Source organism: Arvicola amphibius, chromosome 3 (assembly GCF_903992535.2).
Source record: "Arvicola amphibius chromosome 3, mArvAmp1.2, whole genome shotgun sequence".
NCBI classification, from domain to species: Eukaryota; Metazoa; Chordata; class Mammalia; order Rodentia; family Cricetidae; genus Arvicola; species Arvicola amphibius.
The window spans coordinates 121,629,995-121,646,780 of record NC_052049.1 but is presented as its reverse complement, the minus strand read 5'-3'; the positions used below and the strand labels follow the sequence as shown (position 1 = coordinate 121,646,780).

Below are 16,786 nucleotides of genomic sequence, written 5' to 3'. Positions count from 1 at the left end.
AAGGAATACAGCAAGCTTTATAAAAAACAAATAAAATAATTAATGAATAAATGAAAATAAGAAAAATTGTGTATTTTACATTTTAAAACAGTGAGATTTCTGGAAAGTAACGGAAGCTTGATATAAAAGCGTTTGGATGTAATGGCAAGTCAAAACTCTGAGCAGTAGAGAAGACTGAAGTCCCTGGGCTGGAGGAGACTCTGATCTCACACTGAAGATGGAGGCTTTGGGAATGCTAAACCAGAGAGGAATTGGTTACTATAATCTTAGCACTTAAAAAGCTGTGGCAGGAGGATTGCTGAGTTCAAGGACAGCTTATGTTATATAGGGAGTTTTTGGCCAGTCTGAGCTATGAAATGAGACCCCATCTCAAAACAAAAAGATAAAAATAGGTCTCAGAACCATGAGGAAGAGATATCTTAGCTGCTGAGCCATTTCTTCAGCAGGGAGTCAGCTTCTGAGCCACAGGAGGAAAATAACCCGTGAAGGCCATAATAAAGCCCGGGATTAACTACAACAGAGAGGTGGAGAGAATTCGAGTGTCCTCCTAGTGAGGAAATCCCATCCCAAAAGCTGCATACTGTGTGACTTCATTTATATAATCCATTTGATATGGCAAAATTATATAAATAAGCAAATTAGTGGTTGTTAGATGGTTGGGGATAGATGTAGAAATTGACAAGTCATGTGAGGAAAGTAGCTGTGGCTATAAAAGGGCTGTATGAAGGACCTCTTAGTGATGGAATGTTATATGCCTTGGCTGTACTGGTGTTCAAATCCTGTCTATGATGCTGTGTCATGGTTTTCTCCCATAGTGGGAAAGACTGGTAGAAGGTATGTAGGGTGGTCCTTGTGCATTATTTCTTAGAATTGCATGTGAATCTGTACTCTTACCTCAAAATAAGCATGTGAGTTTATATCTCAAGACATTTACTACACGAGTCTTCTACATTTTAAACATACCAGTTATCCACTGTTTAAATCATCCTTTAATTGGCATTCCTTTGCCAGTAAGCTGTTCTTTTGCATTTGAAGTGGTTCTCAAAGATGATGGAGGTGTAGTGGGCAGGGAAAGCAAAAATAGAGTAATCCTCTAGTACTAATAGCGTGTGAGTGACAGGTTATTTGCTGCCTTCACAGAGTTAGCATGTACTTAAGGAGACGGTATGTCAGCCAGTCACACTTTCTTGCTTCACATCTTTGATTTTAGGAGTGGCTTTTGAGCAGGGTAAAATCCTTCCCACTCCAGAAACAGTTCCTTTTAGACTCAGCAGAGACATCGTGGATGGCATGGGCATCACTGGTGTGGAAGGTGTCTTCAGAAGGTAAGGGAGGAAGGCAGACAATTTTTGTTATCAAGTTTATTATTCAGGGGGGCTGGAGAGATGGCTCAGCGGTTGAGAGCACTGGCTGTTCTTCCAGAGGTCCTGAGTTCAGTTCCCAGCAACCACATGGTGGCTCACAACCATCTGTAATGAGATCTGGTACCCTCTACTGCTATGCAGGCAGAATACTTTATACATAATAAATAATTAAATATAAAAATAAATTTAAAAAAAGTTTATTATTCAGCTAATGAATTTATATAGATGATGGGATTCAGTGGTAGAATGACATCCCGGTACTTAGTACTAAGGAAAAGACCCTTGGTATGGGCAGTAATCGCTCTTTCCAGCCACCTGGGACTTAATTAAGCATGGCGCATGTTGTCACACCTAACCTCCTCTGGAAGAGGCCCACTTTTACTGTGACTCAACCTTAGCTGACATGCTCTGTTTTTACTATGTTGTTGGTGCTCATTGTTGGGGGTGTTAAAGAGATAGTAGTTTTTTGTAGTTTTTGTTTTTATTTTTATTCTTCTCTCATACAATACATCCTGACTTCAATTCCCCCTCCCTCTACTCCTCTAAGGCACACCCCACCTCCCCTGTCTCCCAGATCCACTCTCCCTCTATTTCCTTTCATAAACGATCAGGTCTCCCAGGGATATCAACCAAACATGGCATAACAAGATGCAATAAGACTGGCCACAAACCCTCATATTACGGCTGGGCGAGGCAACCCAGTAGAAGGGAAACGGTTCCAAGAGCAGGCAAAAGAGTCAGAAACACCCCCACAACATTGTCAGGGGTCCCACAAAAACACCAAGCTAACAACCATAAAATATATGCAGAAGACCTATCTCAGACCCATATAGACTCCTTGATTGCCGCTTCAGTCTCTGAGCTCCTGTGAGTCCCTTGTTTGTTGATTCTGTTGGCCATGTTCTCCAGGGTCCTCAACCCCGCTGGCTCCTACAGTTCTTCCTCTCCCTCTTCAGTGGGGGTCCTTGAGCTCCAAGGGGAGGGACCTGATAGAGATCTCCAAATTGGGCTCAAGAGATGATAGTTCTGTCTGAAAGAACCCTCTTCCAGTATAGTTCCAAGTCAAAGATTTTTTGTAGTTTTCCCAGTAAAGGTCTATAATCTCAGATTGCAAAAGTAAATTAATACTTGCCCCAGTAATCAATCAAGACAAAGTATTTCATGGCAGTAGTGTCTTTTTTTAATAAGTTTTGAGCTTATAAAATACACACCACATATTTGTATATATTTATATTAATTTCTGGAACATCTCTTAAATGCTGCCTTTGCTAACTGGTCTGCTCTTTGAAATAAAATTTTGGGAATTGCTAACAAGGATCATCTAAGTATGCATGCACACGTGCAGATAGGCAGAGCTGACTGAAATATGGTGTGCCACGGAGCCCGTGTTTGTCATGTTTCACCTGCAGGTGCTGTGAGAAAACCATGGAGGTTATGCGCAGTTCCCGGGAAACTCTGCTAACCATTGTAGAGGTGAGACAACGGGTTCCTCACCAGTCAGCCCGCCTTGTTAGGAAGTCACTCATTTGAAGAGCACTGCTCATTTCATGTAGGCTGGTGCTGGGCAGCAGCAGAAAGGGACACAGTGGACATTTTCTTACATCACAATGTTTGGGGTTAGAAACATGTCTTGGGATATTATAGCATTTTTAAGTAATCTCCAATTTCTAATAAATAAATGAGCACTTTGACATCCTAGACATCCCATTTTGGCCTATTGCTATTGTGCTTGCCACACAAGCATGAGGGCCTGAGTTGGTATCCCTAGAAGCCATATAAAAACCTAGCATAGTAATGCATGTTTATAATCCTAGCACTGAGGAGGCGGGGATGGGGGGATCTTTGGGACTCATGGCCAGTTAGTATAACCAAATTGGTGAGTTACCGATTCGGTGATAGACACTGTCTCAAAATAAAAAAAAAAAAATGAATAGAAAAATGATGGAAGAAAACACCTGACATCAACCTCTGGTCCCATCACATCCACACACATGTGTGCATACACATACCAATGTAGCTGTATGTATCCCATAAGGGATTATTTTGAGATTGGTTTCCATGAAGAGAAATCAATAATATATGTCATTTTCCCACCAAATTTCAGAGCTAATTTAGTTGCAAATCAGAATACCACATTGTTAGTGATATAACTGTAGATTGAGGTTTGCTGTTGAGGCTCTTGCAGTTCTTGTTTGCAGTGTAGCTTTGAGACGGTTCATCTGAATGGAGCTGTGTCCTGCAGAACATGTGTGTTTAAACCAGGTTTATCATCTCATGTAGACCCGGGACAGAGAGGGGAAAAAAGTCATACTTCCAGTGCTTATGACATTAATTCTACCCAAGTGAGAATTGTGTGCTTCTGGCAGTCATTACAAAGCTGGTAAGGATATGTGAGGCAGGAACTCAGCTATTTCCTACAGAGAGAAATAAAGGGAGTACAGAAAAATAAAGGGAGTACAGAACCGACTGCATACAGGTATCACCTGTTCTGCTTCTAAAGAGAAATGTTAACTGAGTTTGAACCAGATTTTTAGGGACGAAGAAGTAGGAGTGTGTGTGTTTTGTAAATCTTTCCTGTGCAGGCAGGGTTGAGAGTTATTTGTATTTCACTGACACTATTGAGACTCATAGTAAGGGTGGAGCTGTGTCCTTTAGAAGATTCAGCTAGCAGCTTGCCATGCTGGTCCGATGAGAGTATTGCATCTGAGAAATGATTTCTGTTCCCACTTGCAATACCTGTATCATTTTAGAACAAACCCACCCTTCACAGACACATAAATTTCTGTTGGTGCCCCTGATAAATCAGTCCAAATTTCTGAGAGTCATTTGCCGTGGTTTTCCTAATATTAAGGAACAGTTTCTCATTCATCACTGTAGTCTCTTGCTCTAGGGCAGTGCTTCCCAATAGTGTTTTGACTCCCAATCCTGAGGTCACTCCTTTTAAAGTCAGTCCCTCCATGGTTTATCAGTGGTCCTGGAGGACACTCAGAGCAGCGGTACAAATTGAAAAGCTTTTGATACTGCTGATCTGGTACATGTCCTACAGTTAAAATATGCTGCAGACATTTTACAGTCCTAGCATGTGAAGGTAACTATCAGAAAGGATTGTGGTCCTGTGATGCTGGCCTGGCCTACTAAATCATTTGCCTCTGTAACCAGGTATTCTACTTACTACTCAGACTGCCTAAGTCTGACTAAGAAACAAGAAATGTCTGTGTGTACACACAGCAGGGCAGTTTGCTGTTGAATACATTACATCCTTTTATTAAATTCACTCAGCTTGGGATCTAATTAATAGAAAAAGAGCCACTGGAGTGGGTAGTAGGATGGTGGTCAAAATGTTAGTTTTGATGGAGCTAAAACTCCATTGGGGAACATGGCTTAAGAGTGAGGTGAAATAGACGTGGGGAGAGAAGGGAATAAAAACCACAGTGACAATCTCCTCCAGCTAGGACAGTGTCATCCAGCCTGACACCTTTCTGGGGGAAGAGTGAACTCGGGGTGGGATGAGAACCTTGGAGCTTATATTTAAAATAGCTCCTCTGCGCAAACACATAACTCATCTCTTAGTCTGCTCCCTCCACCGGCTGCTTTTAACTAGTGTTATTTTATGTGGTTGCTATTGTTGTTAACTATGTAATCAACATGTACATCGTTTGTTTTTTCTGTCTAGGTCCTTTTGTACGATCCTCTCTTTGACTGGACTATGAATCCTTTAAAAGCTTTGTATTTGCAGCAGAGGCCAGAAGATGAGACTGAGCTCCATTCTACCCCCAATGCGGAAGATCAAGAATGCAAGCGAAGTCTTAGGTAGGAGATTTTAGGAGGGACCTATTGTTAGTTACTTAGATTTTGTTATTCCCAAGCCCTTAACTGTTGTACCTCATTGATTTCTTCATGTTTTTTTTTTTATCCTTAGTGATATTGACCAGAGTTTCAACAAAGTAGCTGAACGTGTCTTGATGAGGTTGCAGGAGAAACTGAAAGGCGTGGAAGAAGGCACTGTGCTCAGTGTGGGTGGACAGGTGAACTTGCTTATTCAGCAGGCCATGGATCCCAAAAATCTCAGCCGACTCTTCCCAGGATGGAAAGCTTGGGTGTGATCTTCAGCTCAGGAATTACTCTAAACTCAAGACTTCAGAAATTACATCTCAGCCACCATACTTGGATGGGAATTAGTTAATAACTGCTTTTGAACCAGTTTTCTAACCAGCCAAAAATTAATATTTCTGCTCTTGTAGTTTAGGATGAATGTTGACTCTTAGGATCATACTTGTATTGTTTTCAGTGGGATCACTGAGGTGCACAATGACCTGAAGCCAGTGGGAGCAGGAGAGTGAGTTTTGCTTTGGTGTGTGTTAGGACAAGTTTGTAACTCTTGCTCTAAGCAGTCTTTAGTTAAAGCAAGTTCCCAGACAGTCACTGTGTGAGCATGTGTATGTGCATTCCAAAGTACTTAGTAACACTGTAGAAAGGGTAGACGTTAAAATTATAACTGTTACTATATCATGGGAAACTCACATTAAAATAAATGTTGGACTGGAGTGTAGCTCAGTATAGAACAATTGCCCAGACTGTCTGAGACCCCAAGTTCAAGACCAGAATTGCAGATTAAGGGGTGGCGGGGAATGGAGTAAATCGTGTTGAAAACAAAGTAGTATAGGTTGAACACACTTAATTTGAACACACTTAATTTCAAAGTCCAAAACATGAGATGATCCGGTATCCAAAGCTTTCTGACATATTGGGCACATTTCAGAGGTTCAGATTAGGTGCATAGCTAGTCTTGGCTTGCGGTCATCACAAATGCTTTACAGTCTGAAATATCCAAAACCAGAAGCAACTCTGGTCCTCGGCATTTTTAGCAGGGGACACTGAATAAACCTGCACTTAAGAAGTGTTCTGCTTTCAAGCCAGGCGTGGTGGGACAGTCAAGGCTACACAGGGAGTCTAAAACTGAAGCAGAAGAAATGTTCTGATTTCAGTTGCAGGATCACTCAATGTTCCCAAGTGATGGGGTCTGGAGAGGAAGAGCATGGCTGGTGTAGCTACGGTGTTTTTGTGAGTTCTCTGCACTTCCTCTTTCAGACCCTCTAGTATTCACCATTGCTGTATGTTTCTTTCTTACCTTTCTCCTAGTTCATGAATTCTCCAGTTAACTACATCTCATCTCCTAGATTCTTTCAAAAATTGGTTTTCAGGGTTGACAATGTGGCTCAGTAAGTAAAGCGCTTGCCGTAAAGGCTGATGACCTGAGTAACACCCTGAGAACCCATGTAAAGCTTCCCTCTGACCTCCATATGCGTGTCATGGCACGTGCATGTCCACACACATACAACAATGAAGCTTAATTTTTTTTTTTAACAAAGGAAAAAGTAGATTTTATTTTCAACTGTTTGCTCTGGAACTAACAGACCTACCTGTTTCTGCCTCCCAGGTGTTGGGATTAAAGGTGTGCATCACCATATTCACTTAATTAACTTTTCGCGTCCTTTTCTGTCACTAACCATCTTAAATGTCTCATTCTGTGATCCCTCTGATAGTTTTATTAAGTCAGATGTTGGGTGTTTGTATTGTCGATTCTTGAGTTTGGTGAGCTAGTTTGTCATTTTGAAAGGTGAGCTCATTTTCAGCCCCCTTCTCACACGTGTGTGTGTATGAGAGAGAGAGACTAATGCGTGGCCTAGGTTAAGAGTGATTCTTCAAGAGAGTTTGCTCATGTCTCATCCCCAGGGACGTCACAGACATTCCTTGGCTCCAGGCTCTAGGTCTCAGGAATAGTGTAGATTGCTAAGAGTAGAAGAGTCTCTCAGGCCATGACAGACCTACTCTGTCATCTCTGTGCAAATAGGCAGAGTGTTTTACTGATACCCTTTTCAGTGAAAGCTAAGCCTGCATGTGTCTCACCAAAGTGGCAGGGTGAAGGGAGGTGCATTTAATGTCTCTCCCTTGCTGTTTGCAAGCCTAAGATTCTTTAGTCCATATATACGCACACACACATATGTATACTCACACACATGTATATCAATACACATATGGATGTTTGCGTTATTGTATGTATGTATATATATACACACATACACAAAACCAAACTCTTGGTTTCTGCAAACTGTTATGAAAATTATTTTGCATTTTAACTTCCCTGCTTTGTGTCTTTTGTCAGAATTTGGATATTATGAATATTTGGTATCTACTTACTGTAGTAATCAAGAGGATGTGTTGAACTTAGAATGTCTTTAAGAAAATGTTGACCTCCTCATAGATAGAGGATGATATTAACTAATAACGTCTAGCTAAGTGAATTTGTAATATGTTTCTGTAGTTAAATCACTGAAGAGGTTGGAATAATATAATTGATCCATTCTTCACCCTTGAATTATATGCCACAAACGTACTTTATCAATGACTTTGAAAAGTTTATATTAGGTTTTCAGGTAAACCTAGAAGCAGCTAATTGAAATGTAAAAAGATTAAGTTAGAAAATATTTTTGACAAACTTGAGTAAGATGGGCAGTTACCAGGAGTCAATGAGGTGAGATTTACAGGTATTAAAAATCAGGTATTTCCTTTATGCCAAGTACCTGACATGTCTATCAGCATGTTTGATTCCTACAACAAAAACTTGTAATATTGGATGGTATTCTTTTTTTTTTATGCTTTGAAAACAAAAAGAATTTATTTACTGTACTCAGTGTTTAAATCGATGACAAGTGCTTCACCTATACACATAAAATTACTAAATTGTTTTATCAGACCCCTTTTAATATACAATATCTACACCTATTGAAAAAGAAAGTAAGAAAGTATTAATAGATTAAAAATATAGCATATAGACAGAGTACTTCTGCATTCTAGCCTTGTTTGAGTGACAGGTAAAGAAACTTGTTACAAGTCATAATGCCGCCATATCTGCTAGGAAAAGACCACAGCATCTCTGAGTCACCTGGGAAAAGCCATATTCCTGTTTTGCTTTTGGAAATAATTATTCATAGGTTTATGTTTATTAAGTATATCCTTAAGCCTTTCATTACTTTAGAAACCTATAAAATTAGCAAACTAAGCTACATTTTAGTAAATCTTTTGATCCCAGAAAGCAAATCTTTGAAATCTTTGGGCAAGAGCCAACAAGAATGTTAATGGATGAGTATCTCTTCCTAGTCCAGTCCTATCAAACCGTGGATCACAGCAGGCAGATGAGAATGCCCAGCTGTATAAATTGATGTATAAATTCTTTTCATGATGAACCTATATATATAATGCTATGGTTAGGCTAATAATAGAAAAATATTATTTGTGGCATACTATAATAAGAGAAAGTTAATGGTATAAAACACAGATAAAACACAGAAAAATAATCTATGCTTTTTACCTGTCAGGAAAAATGGCAACAACATTGTGATATTTATTACCTTACAATATATTTTCATTGATTGTAAGTTGAGCCACAATGATTAAAACCTTATAGCATGATTTTGCATACCATCAATTCATTAGATAATCAGCAGATGTATAGCCCTTGAATTTTCCAAAACCTCCTTAGTTTTTTAAGTGTAAAAGCAGAAAACCAGAGTAGAGAGCCCTCAAACAGAAATGTTGAAGGTACCATGTATCTGTACAACTCAGAGCTTCAAAACACATGCATCATATATACGAGCAATAAATAAGTCAGACTTTTGTTCTGAATGCCTTAGCTATACACTAAGTGCCCTTTCCTGAGAGAAGAAAATGTGCATATAAGGCTGGGTTTATGTTTTACAAGTGACTCTTTAAAACATATATTTTTGATGGACAAATTGTATTCCAAATTTTTTTTTAGGTAGCTGGCATTCAAAACATTGGTATACCTTCTATTTTATGAAGAAATAATTTAAAGTGTCAATTGGAAATTTTTCATGCTGCTGATTAGTCATTATCTTGTTAACTGATGACGTCAGGTATCCCATTTTATATCCAGAGAAAGTAAAAGTTGGAAAAGGTTACTTGTCTGAGGCCAGAAGACATTGCACACAAGTATCATATAAGCAGTCTCTTCAGTTGAAGAGCTTTTAGTAAAAAGAATCTGGCGTTCACTGGTCAGGTATAAGTCAGTGAAAAGCAAATAGAGAAGCTGCTAGAAAAGGTGTGTCTAGAGTGAGGGAGGCAACAGTCCCTCTTCCAACCCTGTGCACCTCAGAGTGGTCCCAAGTCAGGCCCCAAATGTAAGGTCGTCATAGTGTTCACTTAAAATGGGGAAAAGATTGTGCACCTAGAAATCTGTCACAAATTTAAATATGTTAAAAGGAACAAAAGCAAAAAGGAAGAACTTTGGAGACCTTAAGGTTTATAATAACCACCTTTTTAAGTAGAAGGCCAGTATGAAATAGAGAAAAGTGCCATTTCAAGTGTTTTAGTTGCACCTTAATAAAATTATGTGTTTTATATAGATTTGTTTAGTGTTATTAAATGTAATGTTACATTTTTACCTAAATGTTACAAGATTTTTTAATAAAAAATTATACAAGTTTATGTTAACTGTACAAGTGTATGTCCATTTATGAAATACTTGATATGTGCCAGTCACGGGGCTCGTTCCTGGGGAGACAACAGTGGGCACAGAAGTCAGCACTCAGATCAGAGTCAAGACAGAGGGCTCCCATCTGTGTTCTTGGCTTTGGCTTAGAAAATGATCTGGTTGACATTTCTCAAATCTGAAGAACTAAGTTGCACCAGCATATGACAAATAAAGATCCTGATATCCTAAATGTGATGTTTCATTTTATCATATTTTAAAATAAGTTCATTCTTCTTGAGAGTTTCATGTTCCTCTGTGCAGCTTCTGGCAAAATGAATTTTGTATACAGTGTAGTCAGTGTCCAGAAAGATTGGAATTATCCCTTGGAATAAAAGCCCCTACTTTGCTGTGACGGGGTGCATGGTTTGTACACAGCAGGAGGAGAGTGTACACTTAGCAGTACATTGCTCCTTCCCCTCTGCTGGCTGATTGCTCACTGTCATCACCGGTCTCACAGGTAACGGGTAGATCTTTTCTGTAAGGACTTCCCTTCAGCGCTGCCCAAGTCTTAGAGTTTCTGTTGTGGAGATCCTCATACTGTTACCTCATTTCTTCCTCGGCACCTTCGTGGTTTTTATACGGTATCTCTTGTCTCTTACTATTGTTTGGAATTTAAGGTGCTTACTCTCCATGGAAATGTTACCAGTGACTGAGGTAAAAAGTCCTTTCTAGAAACTTATGTTGGTTCTTTTAGCCCCAGTGGCTCTCGACCTTCCTAATACAGTTCCATATGGTTGTTATCCTCAGCCATAGAATTATTTTCATTGCTACTTCACAACTGTAATTTTGCTACAGTTATGAACTGTAATGTAAATCTGTATTTTTCACTAGTCTTAGTTGACCCTTACGAAAGGGTCATTTAATCCCCACCACAGGGGTCACATCCCCCAGGTTGAGAACTGGTATTTTAGGTGCTCATATCCGCTATGAATAATTATTTTTTCCTCCCAGATCTAATACAGTTTTACTTTATTTTCCTCTGCTCTTTTGGCCACAGCCTCTGCTGTCATGTTTGAACAGTGCTGTGGCTCATGGCCAACGCTCAAGTGTCCGTACCCCCATTTTCTGTTTCCTGCAGGGTTTTTAGAGGGGCGTCCCTGTCACGTTTCCTGTTAAAGAAATCCCTGGACTGCTGTGAAGCTTTGGGGTTGGGTTAACAGTGACTGCACTTGCTGAAAATGACCACTTTCTGAAAGTGAGCGTGTCACTGCGGTGCTCACACTGTTAGGTTTCCTAAGATTATTTTTTTTCTCTCTTGACATTTTTTATTTTATTTTTTTTTTCACAGTCCAAAACAGTTTCTTTATTAACCAATGGTATTCACAGCATATGGAGGGGAATCCCACATCAACCATGAATTTTTTTTTCTCATGGTTTATTTTTTTATATTTAAAAATTTCCATCTCCTCCCCTCCTCCTCCCCCTTCCCTCCCCTCCTCCTCCCCCTTCCCTCCCCTCCCCTCCACCCATACCTCCCCTCCCTCCCTCTCAAGGCCAAGGAGCCATCAGGGTTCCCTACTCTATGCTAAGACCAAGGTCCTCCCAACTCCCCCCAGGTCCAGGAAGGTGATCGACCAAGCTGAGAAGGCTCCCACAGAGCCCGTCCATGCAGAAGAGGCAGAGCCCAGCGCCATTGTCCTTTGCTTCTCAGTCAGCCCCCGCTGTTGGCCACATTCAGAGAGACGGGTTTGGTCGCATGATCCATCAGTCCCATTCCAACTGGAGTTGGTGATCTCAGCCATACACTTCAGCACCTGAGAGGTGGTGGGATCTTTAGGAGGTAAGCCAGTGCAGGTAGGGGAGAGGCGGGTTATGACCTTTGAACTCATAAAGTGGAATCCTGGTGCCTCTGTGTTGCTGTTCCCTGTCTTTGAAATGATCAGCTTTGCAAGACAACTTCATCCCTGGCATGATACTGTCTCACCACAGAACCTGAAGTGAAGGAGTCTGATAAATTGTGTACCTTAGGCATTTTGCCCCAACAGTAGGATGCTATCATAACACACATGGGTATGTGGACATCTTTTTAGGATTCTGTCCTTAGTTCTCTTCGATACAAAACTAGAAATGGTGTGGTCCTTTTGTTTGGGGCTCTTTTTTTCTCACCTTTTAATTCCCACAATGTATGATTTCTTGAGATTGAAAGCATGCCATCAGGTTAAGTGTTTCTCCTCGAGAGGGCTTTCGTTGTTTGTTTTTAGGTATATGGATGGGTTTTTGCCTGAGTTTATGTCTGTGTACCACTCACATGCTAGAAGATGGCAGTAGATTGGCTAGAACTGAAATTAGATAGTTGTGAGTCACATGTCAGTGCTGAAAATCAAACCTTGGTCTTTAGGAAAAGCAGTCGGTGCTTTCAACCACTAAGCCATTTCTCCAGCGCCGGGTGTATAGTTTCTTTATGGTAAGCCTTCACAGCCCTTTCTCTCAGGCTTGTGGAAATATACAGAATATTGTTTCCTATAGCTACCCCACTACAGAGACACAGAACTACAGAGGCACAGAACTTAAGGCATATTGATTCTGTGTGTGTGCATGTGTGTAAATTCACAGATCATGTCTGATCTTCATTCTCCTCTCTTAGGGAGGTTTCCTCCTCCCTTTTATTTCCATGTGACACAAGAGTTCCTGTTGGTTTTGCTGTGTCTGGCTTTTATTTTGTTTAACATGATTCTCTCCAGATCCATTTTCTCCCAGATGATAGGTGACATGATTTTACTCTTTTTATGGCTAAATAGTACTCAGCTGTACATATAAAACACATTTCTTTTTCTAGAAGAGGATGATTTATTGATGAGGTATTTAAATCACTGTTAACTTTATTTGGACATGTCCCTGAGGTCACTCCAAAAAATTCAAAGCAAAACTACTGTGTGATCCAGCAGTGGTACTTCTGGTGTTTATATAAAGGAAATCAACGTACCAAAGAAATCCATGCCTCCTACATTCACTGTGTCCATCCAAAGGCACCAAACTAAAGGAGATGGAACCATGACCACCCAGATTTGACGGGTACACATTGTATAAGTGCTGTGAAATACACTTCCCCCCTTGAAATGTGTAAATTGTTACCTTGTATCATTTAAGAAATTCTTAAGTGGACGGTTCAGGAAAAAAAATAGGTGAGGGCCATTTGGACCTGTGTACAGTGAATGAGCTCTGCCCTGAGCAACTGTGCTAAAAGCAAAGTGCATTTAGAGGTTTTTTTTTAACAACCTAAATATACTTTATTTTAAGTGTGATTTCAGACAACTACAGTTTATCAGAATACCAGGAAGAACTATACACTGTCCAGTGTAGTACTTCTGAAGTCTTCCTTAGTTAGGAGCAAATAATATATACATAAGTCATTGTAGTCGAAATATTCAGTCTCTTGGCTTTAACTGAAAAATGGGCTTGAAGGGCCATTGCTCAGAAAAGGAAGTCCTTTATGGATTCATTTCAAACATGGAATTGGGTGTTAAGCTAGTGAACTGTGGCCTTACGTAAATATTTTCATAGTAATTATCCTCGTATGGTCCTTCCGTTGGTGCCTCTGACCCATCTCCATAGTTATCATACAGATTTTTCTGGATTTGTTCAAGCCTCACATCTAAAAAGAAATGACAGATGGTTACAACAGTGTCCCGCTCTGTAAGTCCTTCCTGTCGCACTTTGAATGCATGTCCTTATTGCTGTTTAACAGAAACTCTCAATGCCCCCATCTCTGTGTTCATTTTATTTTAACCACTGTTCGTCTCTACACAGGTTTCTATAACCCAGGTTCTAGGTGTGACCTACTAAAAAATACCTCTGTAATTCGGGGAAGTCGTTGATGTTCTGTAAGCCCAAGTCTTCATCTGTAAAATTTAAGATTGTGGTAGCAGCTGCTGCATGGTGTAATATACCCCCATGGAGGCCAGAGGATGTTGTGAGGTAACCTTCTCACGCTGCCCTAAAATCTCACTGAACATGGAGCCCCTCAGATCCACGTGTGTCTGCTCCCTCATGCTGTGGTACAGGCGCCACAGGCTGTGCCTGGCCTTTCTTGTGCCAGGGTCTTCAAGCTTGAACAGTGAGTGATCCTCTCCAGGAGGCCACTCCCAGAACCCGCCTGGACTTGTGATAACTAAATGAGATGGTCCATGGGGTTTGGAATGAGTGCTACGTAATTAGCTAGAGCCATTTCTTCATTCCCAAATGAACTATCTTGTCCGTTTATGAATCTACTCTTATAACCTGCCCCATCCAGCTCCCGCGTACACACATGCATACCCTGTCTCTTTGTTTTGTTTTGTTTCTGAGACGGGGTCTTTGTATTATGTCACCCTGGCTATCCTGGGAACTTAATATGTTGATCAGGCTGGCCTTGAACTCAGAGATATGCCTGCCTTCCTCAAGTGTCTGGCTTTCTCTTGATGTAGGTGGGTCTTCTTTCTATGTGTTGCTTTCATTGGTTAATTAATAAAGAAACTGCTTGGCCTGATAGGTCAGAACATAGGTGGGTGGAGTAGACAGAACAGAATGCTGGGAAGAAGGGAAGTGAGTCAGACACCATGGAGCCAGCCACCAGTTCAGACATGCTGAATCTTTCCCAGTAAGCCACCACCTCGTGGTGCTACACAGATTACTAGAAATGGGTTAATCAAGATGTGAGAGTTAGCCAATAAGAGGCTGAAACTAATGGGCCAGGCAGAGTTTAAAAGAATACAATTTGTATGTTGTTATTTCGGGTGTAAAGTTAGCCGTGCGGGAGCCGGGCAGGAATGCAGCCCGCTACTCCTTCTACATTCTCTAGCTTCTTAAAGGGTAGCACACGTATTCTCCTGGTGCCATCATCTTTCCTCAGTATTTAAGATAGTTTTCCCTTATCCTTATCATATGATAATTGGGAGGAACATATCTTTTTACCATAACCTTTCAGAATTTAGTAATGTATATTGTTTCCTTTTATGTATCTGCCATATATATTCTTTATCAGTAAATCACTTACATGTGTACTTCTTGTGATTTCTGTAGCAAAGCTTTAATATCCTTGCCCTCTATTATAAAGACAGTTACCAAAATTGTTCTGTAGAAGGCCATTGTAATGGTTAGTCTTGACTGTCAGCTTGACTCTGTCTGGAATCAGCAATCCCATGAGGAATTTGCTTTACCGGGTTAAGTAAGAAGGCCCACCCGCAATATGGGTGGCACCTTTTGGTGGCAGCCCAAAATAAAAGGTGGAAAGGAAAGGATTGCATGCCTGCTCACTTTCATTATAAAGGCAAGTTCGTCTGTGCTGTTGCTGCATTCTTTCTCTGAGAGCAGAATCAGCTTCTTCAGGTTTCTGACGTGTCCTGAAGGTCAGCAGCTCTCCAGGGACCCTTCTAGCTTCCAGTGCTGACAATGCACCCAGCCCCCATGGAATGAGCAGCCATGGGATTCTCAGACTGTCCTGAGGGAGCCATTACTGGACTATACAGATTACACCATATAAGACAGTCTAACAGGTCAGCACTGACTCCATTAATCCCCAATGTAAACACTGCCTGGTGTTTGAGGAACAGGCATGGGTCTGAAAAGAGAAGAGTATGAACGAAACGCGGGACATGTCCATGTAGGCACAGCCGGAAACCATGGTTTATATGTGGAAAGCGTGTGTTTGAGGCAGCAGACCAGGACAGTGTTTCAACTGTGAATTCTTAACCTGCTTTAGTTCAAATCCTAGCACAGACTGACTTTGAGCAAGTCATATCGTCTCTCCTCCCTCAGAAAATGCAAATAATGGAACGTGTTTCATATGTTTGTTTAAAAGAGCAAGTTAAATTCATTCTTCACAGTAGTTGCTAAGAGTTCACATCATCTGTTGTGTGTAGAATGGCCCTGGGGAATATCGGCATGGGAACCATCGCAGAAGTGATGATAGGCAGTCACGTGCTGGATCTGAGTGGCAGCAGTGAGCTGGGAGTAAGTGAACAACGAATGAAAATGACAGCTCATTGATGGGGTGATATGTGTTGGGCAGCATCCTAAGCTCTGCTAAGTGTCAAGCCCTAGTCTACGCTTTTTCTCTGTGTTATAACAACAGCAGAACAAGAACTCAAACCCGGACTCTACACTCTAACCGCTCTGCCTGGCTGCTTCTCATACAAGGTAGCTGAGTTACATTCTGGTCACAGGTTGTGCTGGTTGGTTGTGTCAACTTGACACACACACACAGACATGGGTAGAAAGACTCCTAATTGAGAATTGCCTCTTTAAAAGACTGGCCTGTAAGCAAGCCTGAGCTATGGCTTTGACCAGTGGTGGGTGATGGAGGGCCCACCTCCTGTGGGCATTGCCATCCCTGGGCAGGTGGTCCTGGCTGGTATAAGAAAGCCATGGAGAACTCAGTAAGCAGCGCTCCATGGCCTCCGCATCAGTTGCTGCCTGACTTCTTGGATGATTGACTGTAATGTGGAGTCTAGGTGAAACAAGCCTTTTCCTTCCCAAGTTGTTTTCAGTCCCGGTGTTGTATCACAGCATAGAACCCTAAGATGTTAGAGTCATTGGTACTTCTGTGGCAGTGATAGGATCCAGTGTGCCATTACTCAAGGACAATAGTGGAATGGAACTTTAAACATTTCCAACACTTGGAGGCATTCATTTTGCCAAATCTAGTTTGCTCACTGGAAGTCATTACTGAGACCATGAGCTATACAACTTTCAAAACTTTTATCCCGCCTTAAATAAAATAGAAAACCTATTTTCAAATGAGAGCCCAGCATATAAAGATAGACATGACGACTATGACCTGACATTTATATCCACGTGTGCATACACACATCCTTCAGGATAATGATGAATATGTACAGATCATTTGGACCCATATAGGTTTTTCCATAAAGTATTGCTAAAAACCACCTACTTT

General features: G+C 41.0%; 2 protein-coding genes across 6 annotated transcripts in view; one reads left to right on the top strand and one right to left on the bottom strand.

Moving 5' to 3' along the window:
• Positions 1–9,875, top strand: part of Atm (ATM serine/threonine kinase) — a 105,459-nt gene extending 95,584 nt beyond the window's left edge. For all 4 annotated transcript variants that reach the window (XM_038321748.1, XM_038321747.1, XM_038321745.1 and 1 more), the window contains 4 exons: positions 1,211–1,325; positions 2,774–2,837; positions 5,038–5,174; positions 5,284–9,875. In XM_038321748.1, the coding sequence (XP_038177676.1) occupies positions 1,211–1,325; positions 2,774–2,837; positions 5,038–5,174; positions 5,284–5,467 (500 nt within the window). In that variant the 3' untranslated portion in view covers positions 5,468–9,875. The remainder of the gene's footprint in view (positions 1–1,210; positions 1,326–2,773; positions 2,838–5,037; positions 5,175–5,283) is intronic.
• A 2,885-nt stretch (positions 9,876–12,760) lies between these two features.
• Positions 12,761–16,786, bottom strand: part of C3H11orf65 (chromosome 3 C11orf65 homolog) — a 32,902-nt gene continuing 28,876 nt past the window's right edge. For both annotated transcript variants that reach the window (XM_038322681.1, XM_038322682.1), the window contains one exon: positions 12,761–13,507. In XM_038322681.1, the coding sequence (XP_038178609.1) occupies positions 13,344–13,507 (164 nt within the window). In that variant the 3' untranslated portion in view covers positions 12,761–13,343. The remainder of the gene's footprint in view (positions 13,508–16,786) is intronic.